This window comes from Boeremia exigua, assembly GCF_020726555.1.
Source record: "Boeremia exigua strain MPI-SDFR-AT-0100 chromosome Unknown C7974scaffold_3, whole genome shotgun sequence".
NCBI lineage: Eukaryota > Fungi > Ascomycota > Dothideomycetes > Pleosporales > Didymellaceae > Boeremia > Boeremia exigua.
Genome location: NW_025763520.1, coordinates 1,500,456 through 1,513,268, shown reverse-complemented (window position 1 = coordinate 1,513,268; position 12,813 = coordinate 1,500,456). Strand labels below are relative to the sequence as shown.

General features: G+C 55.7%; 5 protein-coding genes across 5 annotated transcripts; 2 read left to right on the top strand and 3 right to left on the bottom strand.

Annotated features, from left to right (window-relative positions):
- Nucleotides 1-266: 266 nt before the first annotated feature.
- Nucleotides 267-3,863, bottom strand: C7974DRAFT_305982 (3-hydroxy-3-methylglutaryl-coenzyme A reductase; the record flags this gene model as incomplete). Its single annotated transcript, XM_046138055.1, has 3 exons — nucleotides 267-636; nucleotides 689-3,120; nucleotides 3,171-3,863. The coding sequence occupies 3 exons, from the start codon at nucleotides 3,861-3,863 to the stop codon at nucleotides 267-269; spliced, it is 3,495 nt and encodes a 1,164-aa protein (XP_046000288.1).
- A 1,297-nt stretch (nucleotides 3,864-5,160) lies between these two features.
- On the bottom strand, nucleotides 5,161-6,431 carry C7974DRAFT_128100 (uncharacterized protein). Its single transcript, XM_046135306.1, has 3 exons — nucleotides 6,054-6,431; nucleotides 5,834-6,001; nucleotides 5,161-5,783 (listed from the first exon to the last, which is right to left on the bottom strand). Exons 1-3 carry the CDS (start codon nucleotides 6,223-6,225, stop codon nucleotides 5,464-5,466), a joined length of 660 nt encoding a protein of 219 aa, XP_046000287.1. The 5' UTR covers nucleotides 6,226-6,431; the 3' UTR covers nucleotides 5,161-5,463.
- Nucleotides 6,432-7,510: 1,079 nt separating this feature from the next.
- C7974DRAFT_373519 (uncharacterized protein) lies at nucleotides 7,511-8,323 on the top strand (the record flags this gene model as incomplete). Its single annotated transcript, XM_046140107.1, has 1 exon — nucleotides 7,511-8,323. The coding sequence occupies one exon, from the start codon at nucleotides 7,511-7,513 to the stop codon at nucleotides 8,321-8,323; it is 813 nt and encodes a 270-aa protein (XP_046000286.1).
- A 241-nt stretch (nucleotides 8,324-8,564) lies between these two features.
- Nucleotides 8,565-9,676, bottom strand: C7974DRAFT_128091 (uncharacterized protein). The gene is made up of 2 exons (XM_046135304.1): nucleotides 9,134-9,676; nucleotides 8,565-9,082 (listed from the first exon to the last, which is right to left on the bottom strand). Exons 1-2 carry the CDS (start codon nucleotides 9,432-9,434, stop codon nucleotides 8,760-8,762), a joined length of 624 nt encoding a protein of 207 aa, XP_046000285.1. The 5' UTR covers nucleotides 9,435-9,676; the 3' UTR covers nucleotides 8,565-8,759.
- Nucleotides 9,677-9,947: 271 nt separating this feature from the next.
- Nucleotides 9,948-12,168, top strand: C7974DRAFT_373517 (putative peptidase family-domain-containing protein; the record flags this gene model as incomplete). The annotated part of the gene is made up of 2 exons (XM_046140106.1): nucleotides 9,948-10,010; nucleotides 10,060-12,168. 2 exons carry the CDS (start codon nucleotides 9,948-9,950, stop codon nucleotides 12,166-12,168), a joined length of 2,172 nt encoding a protein of 723 aa, XP_046000284.1.
- Between the last annotated feature and the right edge of the window lie 645 nt (nucleotides 12,169-12,813).

Below are 12,813 nucleotides of genomic sequence, written 5' to 3'. Positions count from 1 at the left end.
CTTTTCCAAGACTCCGCAATGGTTCACTGCCACAAGCCACTGCACTGAAAAGCCGGATGCATGTGAACATTCAGAGAATTTATTGTCTACGGTAGTACGCCAACCCAATGTACAATCGCACTCCACACCCGCTCTATCTAGATTACCCGCTCGCAGCGCATATACACAACCCAACACAAGCCAACGCACCCACCACTCCACAACACCAAGCAGCAGCGCCCTGTATCCCCACTACAAACGCCCCCCCCCCCCCCCCCCCCACCCCTTCAGCGCCGAGGAATCGGGCCCCCGTTGACCGCGGGCGTCATCGCGCCGTTCCCAGCAGGCGTCGCCGGTGCCGGTGTAGGAGCCCGCGACGGCGCCGCACTCGTGACCGCGCTCCTGTTGTGCGCCATGTGCGCCTTGACGAGGTGGCCGGCGCACAGGGCGGAGTTGAGCGACAGCTCGCCGGCGAGCACGCCGGCGGCGATGACGCGGGCGAGCTGGCGCGCGTTGTCGCCGGGGGTTTCCTGGTGCGCGCCGCGCACGCCCAGGAGGTCGAGCATGGCGCTTTGGGGCTCCAGGATCGTGCCGCCGCCGATGGTGCCGACTTCGATCGAGGGCATGGAGACGGAGATTTGGAGGTTGCCTTTTACGCTGGGAGGGGTTAGTGTGATATATGGGGGTTTAGGGGGGATGGGGGACGTACTTGTTCATGATGGTGATGCAGTTTGCGCTCTCGACGACCTGGGCCGGATCTTGGCCGGTGGCGAGGAAGATAGCGGCGACGATGTTAGCGGCGTGGGCGTTGAAGCCGCCGATTGAACCGGCCATGGCGGAGCCGATGAGGTTCTTTTGGATGTTCATCTGGACGAGCTCGTCGACGCCGCACTTCAGGACCGACTTGACGACGGCGGCGGGGATGGTGGCTTCGGCGACGACGCCCTTGCCACGGCCGTCGATCCAGTTGATGGCGGCAGCCTTCTTGTCGGTGCAGTAGTTGCCGGAGACGGTTACGACGCGCATGTCGTCGAAGCCGCACTCGGTCGCCATGACGGTCAGTGCGTGCTCGACGCCCTTGGAGATCATGTTCATGCCCATGGCATCGCCAGTGGTGGCTCTGAAGCGGACGTAGACGCTTGTACCAGCGATAGCGCTCTTGAGTGTTCGAAGCCTGGCGAAGCGAGATGTCGAGTTGAATGCATCGGCCATAGTCCTCTGTCCCTCCTCGGAGTCGAGCCAGTTCTTTGCAGCACCCGCACGAACCAAGCTATCAAATCCAATACAAGGTCCGCGAGTCATACCGTCGTTGGTGACAACGGTGACAGCACCGCCGCCAGCGTTGATAGCCTTGGCACCACGTGATGTCGATGCGACCAGGACACCCTCGGTGGTAGCCATGGGGAGGAAGTAGTTCTGGCCATCAACAAGAATGGGTCCAGCAACACCGAGAGGCAGAGGCAGATAACCAATAACGTTCTCACAGCAGGCGCCGTGAACAAGGTCGTAGTTGTAGTGCTCGTATGGGAGGAGAGAGCTTTCCAAGAGTGTGGAAGTCTCACGAGTGGCGTGCGTGCGGGATACCAGACCACGGCGGATCTTAACAGCGCGGGTCTTATCACCAAGGGTCTTCTCAAGAGCGTAGCCAGGAATCTTGCCCTTGAGCGACATTTCGATCAGCTCTTCGTCGGTCATCTTGGGCGCGTTTTTCTCCTTAAGCATCTGCTCCAGAATCTCGAGGGATCGGTTAGGCTGCTTCTGTTGGTACTCGGTAGGACCAGTAGGAACCTCAACTTGAAGTCTTTGTGCTGGGGGAGCGGGACGAGGAGCGGTCCCAGTCAGTGGCCTAATACCGCCGCGGCCAGCCTGATCCTCAGGGCCAGGAGTCCTGGGAGGGGTGGGTACAGACATAGAAGGGACACGAGACTGGGTGGTTGAAGGTGCACCATCCTGGACTTCTGAGGGGGAGGGAGGCTCGAGCGGCTTGTGCGGTTCCTTGATGGTCAAACGGGCAGCATTGAAGAGATAGCCGTTCAGGACCACGCTCATAACGAGAGCAAGCACGATCCACTTGCTGAGGAAAGGATCTTCCAAGCTCTTAAGAACGCCGTCAACAATATGGTTGCTGATGTTGGCACCAAAGGCTGAGTCGGAGTCGATCATGTTAGGCTCAGCATAGTGAATAGATGGGTACTCGAGTTCGTACTTGATGGGCATCAGTACAGTGACCAAGGTAGTCACGCCCGTGCTCTTGGCCTGTTCAAGGATGTGATCCAGTCCGCTTCCAGCGACCTTGAACGGATCAAGAGGAGGCGAAGCACCAACGCCTGAGACGTGTGCACCCTTGGTCTGTGTGAGACCGAAACGGTATGTAGCGAGGTTGAGGAAATTGACGAGGAAAAAGCCAGCGACCATGAAGACCTTGAACTTGGGAACGGTGATCTTCTTGCCGAAAATAGTAGTGGTTTTTGAACGAAGCTGGACATCTCCGGAGCTGCTGGGCCAGTCGCTGCTGCGGGCCACGTTCTCGGCAACCTTGCCATCAATTCCATCATCTTCCAACGCACGTCGCAGCGCAACGTGACGCTTGATACGGTTGATCTCGAGCTTGATGGTAAGAATCGCAGTGTAGAAGGTCAGGAGCATGATGGAGTCGAAGAACAGGATCCACGCGCCGAGGAAGCAGAACTGTCGCAGGCCACCCTGGATGCCAGACATGGCTCCCGCAACCAGAATCAGGATTTCAAAGAAGTAGTCTCTAACGATCTCGAATCCTGTCCTCTTGATGGCGACCTGAACAGCGGACTGGATGGTGACAGGCTCTCCACGGTTGTCTGCGGTCCGGCGAGCGTCGATAGCAGCCGAGAGCACAGCCTTTGTCAGGACAATGGGCTTCTCGAAACCAATGATGACTACCAGGAAAGGCAGACCCTCGGACAGCAGGATCATGTTGATGGGAACACCAAGGTAGACTGTGACGCCGAGAGCGAAAAGGAACGCGAATGCGGACTGGAGGAGCACAGCGGTAGCGAGCCAGAAGTTCGAGCCAAGTCGTCGCATTGCGAGAAACAGCGAGACGAAAGTCAGGTGCATTGCGAGGTAGCCGAGTGCCATGATGATAATGTCACCGGTGTCAGCGTTCTGCCAGCCTGTCAGCCAAATTCGCGCACGAGGGTCCAGCCAGTACGTACCTTGAGCAGATCGACGAAAGACGTCCACGACTCATTGATCCAATTGCGCACACCTCCCGAAGCATTGCCGTTCTTGGAGGCGCGCATCATCCACTTCTTCTCCTCGCGAGTGCCCTCCTTGTCGGAGCCCTGGGCGTCGGCGACATCGGCTGGCGCAGAGATCTCGCGCATGGCCATGAGAAAGTCCGAGGCTTCGGCATAGGGGATCGAGTAGGCGAGCGAGGTGTCCTGCGAGAGGGTCGAGAAAGAGCTCGAGGAGCTGGGAAGGCGTTCGACTGTGACATTGCTGGGGACCGAGTTCTGCGAAGGCGCCGAGTTGATGGTGCTAGACTCGGGAAAGACGAGAGTGACGAGAGCAAGCTCCCGCGCCTGCACGCTTGCGCTTGTCTCCTCGACCTGCCACTGCCACTTTGTCTCCTCTCCGGCGCGCAGCAGCTTGCTGCCGGCCAGCAGTGTTTGTAGGTCAACGCGGCCGGTGCGCGCGTCCTCGACGTCCAACAGGCCGTTGTTCAGGACGCCCAGGTACGAGTAGCTGCCTAGGAAGGCGATTGTGACGATGGTGTGGATTGGGTGTGTGCATGCCTTCTTTGCGACCGAGAGCAGCACGGGCGAGACGGAGTGGGCGAACCAGGTCGGCGTCGTCTTCGCCTGGGGCGTGGCCGACTGCCAGCGGCTGGTGAGGAAGCCGAACATGGTGGGCCGCTGAAGTTGATTCAGCGAGGGGTGTTGCGGGGCTCTTCAAGAGGCTGTTCGCATGGGTGGTGACGCGGTGGGTGGCTGTGTGCCGGGCGGTCTGCGCACGACGCGTGCGAGGGGCAGGCGAGGGCGCGAGGTGTGCGAGAGGGTCCGGGTCTGGGACAGGTCAGTACTCAGCCATCATACATACGTCGTGGGTTGCTCACCCTCGAGCGCAAGTCGTGTCTTGCACGATGCAGGCAGCCGACGGGGGGAACTCACACGCACAGCACTCGCCGAGGTCGGGCAATTGACGTCTCGGCAGCACGCGAGCACAACTGTGAAGAAGCTGCCTCGCAGACAAGGAGTGGCACGCCCTTGACCCTCTTCCTACAAGTGGGCCCCTATCCGCGACTTTTCGAGCTCTCACCGCCTTGTGGTCAGGGCGCCGCGGGACACTGCGAGTGGGGACCGGGGACAACAAAGGAAAGAAATCAGCGTTTGTGTTGGACGCCTAGTATTGTTCACAGTGCATAATCGTAGGATTGCAGGTTACTTGAGACGTTCGGCAGGTTTGCAAACGCCCCTGCCATGCACGTTGAATTGTTGAAAAGCCGCGGTGTGGCGCGTAGTGTGGCGCTGTCAATTTTCATCCACTTCGAGCAGGGAACGCTCCGCTTTGCCGACGCAGACTCATCTTATCAGATCAAAATCTGATCCTGCTAGTCTCGATAGGGCAATCCCCGGAAAGCGAGTGTCGCACAATGTGCTTTCCAAGCTTACCAGAGGTCAAAATTCATGCTTTGTTGAATTTGACAGGGCGGAGAGTAGCAAAAAGTGTTTATTATCCGATTATGTTCATTGTTCGGTGCATAAACATTGATACCGACTTCCGAATGTCCGATTCTAACGGTTTATTATCGATAAGGAGTCGGCAAATGAGAGACACACCAGTCGCCGCTTTACCATCCGATCCTTACCTAGATAGCTCCAGTATCACCTGCATTCACTAAACAACTTTGTTGTTAGAGCATAGAGCAATCTGAGACTATTCAATTGCAGCATTTGTAGCCTCACTTATACTCGTTGTGACCTCAACGTATGTATGCGGTTTGGCGGGGTAAGGCAGCCTCGGCCTGCCAGATATTTGTGTATGCACCGAGCGCGGCAGAATGAACGGCGGATTAAGGATGTGAGTTACGAAATCTACCACACAATAGCAAAGCAACAGAAGTGCAAAAAGAGTTACAGCATACTAATGCCTATAATATAGGTAACGATCAACCAAAGTTCAGCTCTAAGTGTTATTATAGCTTCAAGTTCTGGGTCAAAGTTAGTCAGGCGAAAGGTCGCTTATCCGCCGTTTATTCTGAAACGTGAGAGCAGCATGGATTTCGTATGCACCGGAACCAGTCGGCCTATTTACTCCTATGTAAACAGCGTTTGCGAGCAATCGTTGTGCCGAGTGCCATACCTATTTAGACTACTGAGTTAAGTTTCGACTCGACCTCATCGGTAAGGATGGCGGCCTCGGTTACAGACAGGTCCTTCTACCGCATCTCTTCTGTCTATAGAAGCCATCGCTATTACGCCACCAAATGCAACTACGGCCATAGCTTCATTCAAACTTGTCTGTCATAGGCACATCGCCATCGGTGATTTGCTTGAGGAAATCGCCGTCCGGCTTGTACAGCATGACGTGGAAGTGCTCGACGGCGTGCACGCTCTTCAGGCTCTTCCAGTTCTTGAACCACACGAGCTCTTCAACCTTGGGGGCGAACGTCTTTTGGACGTAGTCGCCAATCTCTTTGCGCGACTCTGCGGTGCAGAGACCCGTCTCTTCGTCATCCTCGAGCTCGAACTTGGTCCACACCACGAGGTGCACAATGTCTGGGTCAATGCCATATGGCCAGTCGTTGTACAGAATCTTGATATCCTCTGAGACACGTCAGAAAAGTCGCTTGTAGTATTGCAGTAGTTTGCATTACCGTCGAACTCAAACGGTTTTCCCTTCGGCTGCATGCTTGGCCATTGCAGTCGCTCATTCACGATAAAGTTCATGATGCTGCCATACTCCTTGACCAGCCGGTAGGTAAACGCTCTGTACCGCCGCAGCTCCGAAGGTTTGCGATGAAGCTTGTCAACGCGATCAATCCCTGTCGGCTGCCATCAGCACTTGTGCTTCTACCTCTAGTTACACTGCCGTACTGACGAGTTCCCGCACTTCCGGCCAGGTCAACAGCGCGTATTCGTGGTCTGGAGTGCCAATGATGCGCTGGTCCTTTTCGCCAATGTTACTCAAGAAGTCAGGACATTCCGCTGGCCATTGCTCTTGTGGCACGTTCACTTTCCAGTATGGTAGCCGCTCTTCTTTTGGCATCGTGATCCGTTGCCAGGTCTGAACGCGTGTCGAGTTGACGATCCCAGGGTAGTGCCAGGACTGTGGAGTAGTGGCCCGGAAAAGCCAGATTGAGCGAGGACTGAACCTCGCCCTAGCGCTTCTGTTTCAGAACGTCAACCACCCCCTACAAGAGCAGAAGCGCACGCTGGCTGTCATCTTAACATGAGGCTTCCCATCTCAGCTCTGCCCGCCTCCCCTTTGAAGAACAGCCGCTAAACCTTCCTCACATGCAGGCGCGGGTAGCTGCCGGTCAATCTTCAGCCTTCCGCGCATCGTTCTGATAAAAGCGGCGATCAGGCACCTGCCAACATGCAACTCGTTCCCTGTCCAGAGCCGTCCTTGTGTAATTTCGGCGCTGTAACAGCGCTGTCTGACTGGGATACCAATGCTCTCACACAGCTCCACCGACTCTGATTGGACAGCCTGCCCCGTATAGAGACGTCGTCAAACAAGGGACCCTTCGCGGTGAACGCTCACATAAAACATCAAGGATGGTATTCCTGATGATCTGAGCGATGGTCGCTGGACAAGGTGCGCAGGTCCATATCACGCACTGTTGTGTCATGGTGCCGGCAATTGTGTGGTCTGCAGGCCCTATGTAACAACATACCCAATCCACTATCTTCATTACTACAAGTGTCCCACGCCTTGAAGGCTGCATTCGCGTCATTCCCTTTGCATTACCAACTATACACACTCATTCGACGTCTACCGTGGTATATCCCAGCATCACGACCTTTCAATTCAAAACAAGTGCGGGTTCACCTGTCTCCCCAAACGTACCCACTGCCAATCTCGGGTTGCAGTGCAGCACAACATTCATTTCGAGTACCACAACAACCTCCGGAAACGCCACCAACTTGTGTAGACCACTGTCTCGCTCCTGACTTGACAAGCACGACATTGCATGCGCAACGACCCCTCATCAACTGGTGTGCTTTATAGACCTGGGAGGTGATACACGACAGCTAGCGGCGTAGAAACTTCTGAACTCGACTTCACAAACACTCATATCCGGCTGGCCCCACTTCACTTCACTTCACTTCGAATTTCCTACCAAGCGTAAACACTAAAACCGCAACTGCCAACGCACTTCGCCAGTCCACTTCGCCAGTCTACTTCGCCAGTCTACTTCACGAGTCCACTTCACGAGTCCACTTCACGAGTCAACTTCGCCCACCCAGTGCTCGCTACCGCCAGCACCCACCAAGCCGCAGACACACCTCGTCTTGTCAAATCCAAAACTCCAAACCTATCACACACCATGGTCCAAGACCCAAACTTCTGGCGCCGCTTCTCGGTCGCCGTGCACAACGACGAAGCCGCCATCCTCGCCAACCAAAACGTCGAAGGCGGCACAAAAGGGACGAGGGAAACCAAGCATGCGTACGTCGTGTCCCTATCTTCCCCCATAGACTCGCCCTCCTCCATCAGCACACCGACCTCGCAATGCCACCTCTCCCCGGCCTTCCCCAGCGCGGCCTTCACCCGCCCCGTGTCTGCCCCCGCACACGGCCTCCCCTCCACTCCCATGAAGCGAGCGTCGCGCGCCGACAGCGTCGCAGCAGAGCAATCCCCTGAGATGATCGCGCTGCACACCCTCCCCTCCCCCCACCCCCTCGCCCTCGCCCTCGACACCGCCCTCGCAACCCCCAAATCCGCACACTTCGCCATCGACGCAAACGCGCCGAAACGCGCCTCGCAGCGCGCCTCGCGCTTCCGCTTCGCACTGTCGTCGCATCCGCCGTCGCTGCCGCCCACGCCCAAGTCGCCGGCCTTCAACTTCGGGTTTGCGGACTCGTCGGCGGCGGCGTCGAAGCGGTCGAGCCGCTGCGCGGGGCGCACAGCGTCGCGGCTGAGTCTGGGCGTCTCGCTGTCGGGGCGGCCGCGCGGCGCGTTCCGGTGCTGGACAACGATCACGGCTGACGCGGAGCGCAGTGATTCGTGGCTCGAGGGCCAGCAGCGCAAGGCGCGGCAGCGCATGTACATGTGCTGGGCGTTTTGGCTGGTGTTTCTGGTGGTGGTGGTCGGTGCGATCGTGGCGGTTCTGGTGCTCAAGGGCAAGGGCATTATCTGAGGTGGAAATGGTAGGGGCGTGACTTGCATGCGTGGCGTTTGTAGCATTGGGGTTTTAGCGGTTTAGATGATACCAGGCCAGTACTACGGTACGGCTCAGCGAGGTTTTTCTTTTGTCGGTCACGAAATGAGGTTTCAGTTGCTGGACTGGTGCAGGCACTGAGGAATGAATGGGGAAAATAATGCTTTTGACGACCTGTGAGCGTCAGCGCACAGTTCTGGCTCATAATGTACATTCTCACTCTATGCGCGACGCGCGCGGACGAGGTATTTAACTCCTTGACGCCTGACCACCCTTGATGTTGTCTTATTCTTGACCTCTGCTGTGAGATTCACCAAGATGCTCCCCCATATTCCTCCTTCAGCACAGGCTTGGTATCCTGCTCATCCTTTACTTTCCATCCGTACTGGCCTACAGCTTCACCCCGGCGGTCTTCCTAGAACCTTTTCGCGGGTGGTGTTGGGCTCCTGCTCATACTCCTGGGGTCACGACCTCTCTCCTTCAGCCACTTCCTCGTGCTCATATCCAAGTCGCGATCCAGCTCTGCAGTCGGCTCCTTCCTGTGAATGAAGTTGCAGAAGCCGCCGCGCACACACCCCTCCCCGCTGTTCAAGCGACAACACGCTTCTCGGAAATCGGTCACGGGCGAGAGCTCGCAGTAAATCGGGCGGCCGGCGTACCAGCGCGAGTTGAGGGCGTCGCAAGCTTTCTGCGCATCTTCCTCGTACTTGAAGCGCACGTAGACGTTGCCGATGAGGTCTGTGTTGTGAGAATGCGGATCTGAAGACTGGATTCATGAGGGCAACTTACGGTCATTGTTGTTGTCGCACACGACAAGCTCCTCGACTAGGCCGTACTGGCACAGCTCGCACCAGATATCCTCGTAGAAGGCGTCGAAGTGCATCTGCATCTGCTGCGGGTTCATCTTGTTCTTGGGGTCGTACGCCGGGTTCTGGTACAGATTCGGCAGAAGAACTGTCTGCGAGTAGGAAGGCTTAACGTGCTTTCGCGAGCAGCGGTCGCCGTGGCGGCAGGCGCCGATCTTGTAGTAGAAGGAGCAGTTGACCTTGTCCTGCTCCGTTCCGAAAATGGAGGCGAGGTAGTTCGCCATTGTTGCGGTGTGATCGTGTCTTAAACGGGGAAACGGCGCGTGAGTTTGTGACGATTGCAGATGCGGATGGACGAGCGACGGCGACGTTGGTGTCGAGGTGAAGCTGCGCAGCAAAGGTCGCGGTGAATTGTCGCGAAGTGAGCGCACAACTAGCGCCACAGGAAAGTCTTAGTAATACGCGCACAGACCGAGGCTTCGCGCGACTTCGAGAACGGCTTCAAACGTCAGTCAGCACTCGCCACACCTCTGACACCTGGATTATGTGTATCGAGGGATCACGTGCAACTACACATCGCCTAGGCGTGCGGGCTGGCATGGAGCTCGTACGCCGACCTTGAACAAGGCGCAGTCTGAGGCAGCAGCCTTTGCGCTAGCCGCTTTCGTACAGCTGCCTACCATGCTTATTTTCACTTGAAATGTCGAGAGTTTATAAGGTCATTGTAAGCTCGCAACCAGGTAGTCAATCGCCTCAAAAGCCCTTCTTTCAGTGAAGTCGAGCCATCATCCTCGACAATGAAGGGAAAACAGCCCGCCTTGCGCCTGACGAATGTTGAAGATGGAGAAACCGTTCACCAGGTACCACTTTCATCTCTGTGTGTCAGGATTATGCTGACCAACTCATCAGCGCTGTCTTCTAGTCACGGGAGACTGCCAGTCCATGGGGCCGGAAGACTTTATTTCGGTAAAGACTACTGATGCACACGACTTTGAATTGTTCCCCGAACAGACATGGCCGGTTCACAGTGGCCACTTCAAGGCCTTGGTAATGCTATCCCCTGGAACCAACATAATCCAAATACTCCATACCCAAGAGAACGAGCAAGAGACCTCTTTGAAGATAAATCTCCAGTACATACCGTTACTCCAGTACCCACCCCTCCACCTGGCGATCATGGTAGCCAATGACTCGCCGCTCTTCATGGATTGCCCACCTCAGAAAGCTGGCGGGTATGCTTCAGCTCATTCCGATCTATCCGCTGCAATCGAGAAGTTTCGCATGACCGCTTACATGTGGCAAGCTGTGACTGCTGAAGACTTCAGAGCCAAAGGACTCGGGAGAAGGACCTTCCGCTTGGAGGAGGAGTGGACTGCTGATACAGTCAGTCGAAATTTCGCTACTACTCGGCAGACTGAAAATCGCGCTTGCGAGTCTGCGGATACCATACGATCGACGGCCAAGGTCACCGTTGTAAAGTCTTCACAGACAAAGCAGCAGATTTTGTCTGCCAAAGGCCCCAGCCCGAGGCTGTTCAATATGTTCATGGATGCACTTGCTGAACATGGTGGCCAATTCGACCCTTCGTCTTGCCCTGTTGTGGCAGGCTTGATCTTGGACACGCATCACAACGAACGTACGAATCAAACATTTGGACATGTCACTACCGGGTGCCATGACCCTTCTGGGATATCGCTGGGCACTTTTGGCAGCCACCTGACGTACTCCTGGCCTCGATCTACAGAAGAGATCGCCAGCTGCCTGATTGATGCTCGGATGCTTGGCCCCAAGACTTCGAAGAACAGGTCCGCGATCTGGGAGTTATGCGCATTTGGACAATCCTCCTTTTTCTCAGCTGTTGGCCTTGCCTTGGGCGTCGATGAAGGCTCTCAAAAAAAGGAACGTCAAAGTATCGTGGCGCAAGACTGGCGAAAACAGTTCATGCCCGATGTAACAACTGCAGGGTCATCTAAAGACACAGGGACGGTTAGCCATACGACTATGTCTCTCAAAGATGCATTGCAAATTCAACACTCACGACACTTCCTCTTACCTACAGACAAGAGGTTTACTGATAAACAGCGTGCTGCTGAGCCGGTGGCTGAGGCCAAGTTCATGGACAATGAACGAGGCGAGCTTGACGTACTCTTGCGTATATCATCTGATATTGGCATTGCACGTATCTCATTCAATGGGGTACCGGAGGCTAGTCCTTCTATTGAGTCGCCCACCAGTGAACGCATTTACTCTCAGGACGAGCTTGACCAACGATTTAATAGATCTCAGCCCCTACAACTTCACATACATGGCTTCAATGGTAAGGAGCTGACCGTCGACGACGTGTGGGCGACGTTGAGAGTCAAGTCCTTCGTCCGCATACCTGGAAGCCCCATTCGTCTTTACAAACGCTCCGTCTACTGCGACTTTGTCGAGCGAAATTCACCTGACCAAATGTATGAGTGGGCACAACTCCTCAAGGAACGTGGGCCAGATGGCAATCTCCACCGCGCGACTTCGATCGACCTTCGCGTCGGCAGCTGGTGGGACGGTGGCGTGGTTGAATACGCAGACGGTCACAAGAGTCACTGGGGACCAATGCGCACATACGATCGCGAACACGAATTTGGTGGCCACGCCTCGGAATCCATCACCTTACCCCCTCACGTGAACATCCGGCGCATCGAGGTCAACAGGGGTAATGATAGCCAGAATCTGCAGGGCATTCGGATGCGTCTTACAAACAGCACTGTGCGCGGGGAGCTGAATGCTACGCGCGACAACGACGGCAATATCGTTCGCTTGGAGCCCGCATCGCACGAGGTCATTGTTGGATTCTATGGCAGGAGTGGACGGGACTGTCATTACATGAAGGAATTTGGAATCATCACTGTGGCGAAGGACGTTGGACTGGATGGGCTTCCCGATGCGGTGTACGATTTGTCAGAGCTCAGAAACACCGTTGGTATGGGACAAGATGAGGGTGGCAACGACACCAGTGCTGAAGAAGGGAACGAGTAAGATGAGGACGAGGACGACTAGATTGCAGTACAGAGTGACAATGTACCATCCTCTGCCAATGGAAAGCCAGCACATTTGCTCTGCACACAGGTACAACATTTCATCACACAAGACCTTGCATCACGCGTCGCAATACTTGCGCCCATCACACCCAGCACCGCGCTTTGCGAGCCTCTACATGATGTCTCACGGTCACAGGTGGGAATGTGGAGCGAGAACATGCAGGTACCGCGCAAGACATTCACATCATTGCAGTGCCGCAGAAAGTGTAGTACCATTGCGCTCGTCAAACGCATGGACCCTCACCTGCCGTTCCTTGCAATCTAGGCAAAGCAAACAATCGTCGGTATGCTGGCCGAGAACACCTATATGCATCAAGATTTATCAACGCGCGCAAAGCTCCACCCCGGGGTTGAAACAGCAACCAAAACACTTGCCAGCGAAACTTTTCCGAGATCTCGCGGGCCGTGAGATCTCGCGCGAGTGGAGACTGAGGCCTTTTCGAGTGGCAGGCAGGTGTCGTGGGAGTACAGCTGGCAAGCTTGGACATGTCTGGGCCCAGCATCGTCAAATATAGAGATTGGGTGAGCGGCTATCTGGTCGTGCAGGTAAAATGATGCACCTTGGAATAGAGCAATGCGCTCC

Bases quoted from the DNA above. Each gene is read 5' to 3' on its own strand.
- C7974DRAFT_128091 (XM_046135304.1), bottom strand. From the start codon at position 9,434: ATGGCGAACTACCTCGCCTCCATTTTCGGAACGGAGCAGGACAAGGTC. The intron at 9,083-9,133 runs GTAAGTTGCCCT...CTCACAACACAG, and splicing joins GTGCGACAACAACAATGACC to ACCTCATCGGCAACGTCTAC.
- C7974DRAFT_128100 (XM_046135306.1), bottom strand. From the start codon at position 6,225: ATGCCAAAAGAAGAGCGGCTACCATACTGGAAAGTGAACGTGCCACAA. The intron at 6,002-6,053 runs GTACGGCAGTGT...GGCAGCCGACAG, and splicing joins GGAAGTGCGGGAACTCGTCA to GGATTGATCGCGTTGACAAG. The intron at 5,784-5,833 runs GTAATGCAAACT...GACGTGTCTCAG, and splicing joins AAAACCGTTTGAGTTCGACG to AGGATATCAAGATTCTGTAC.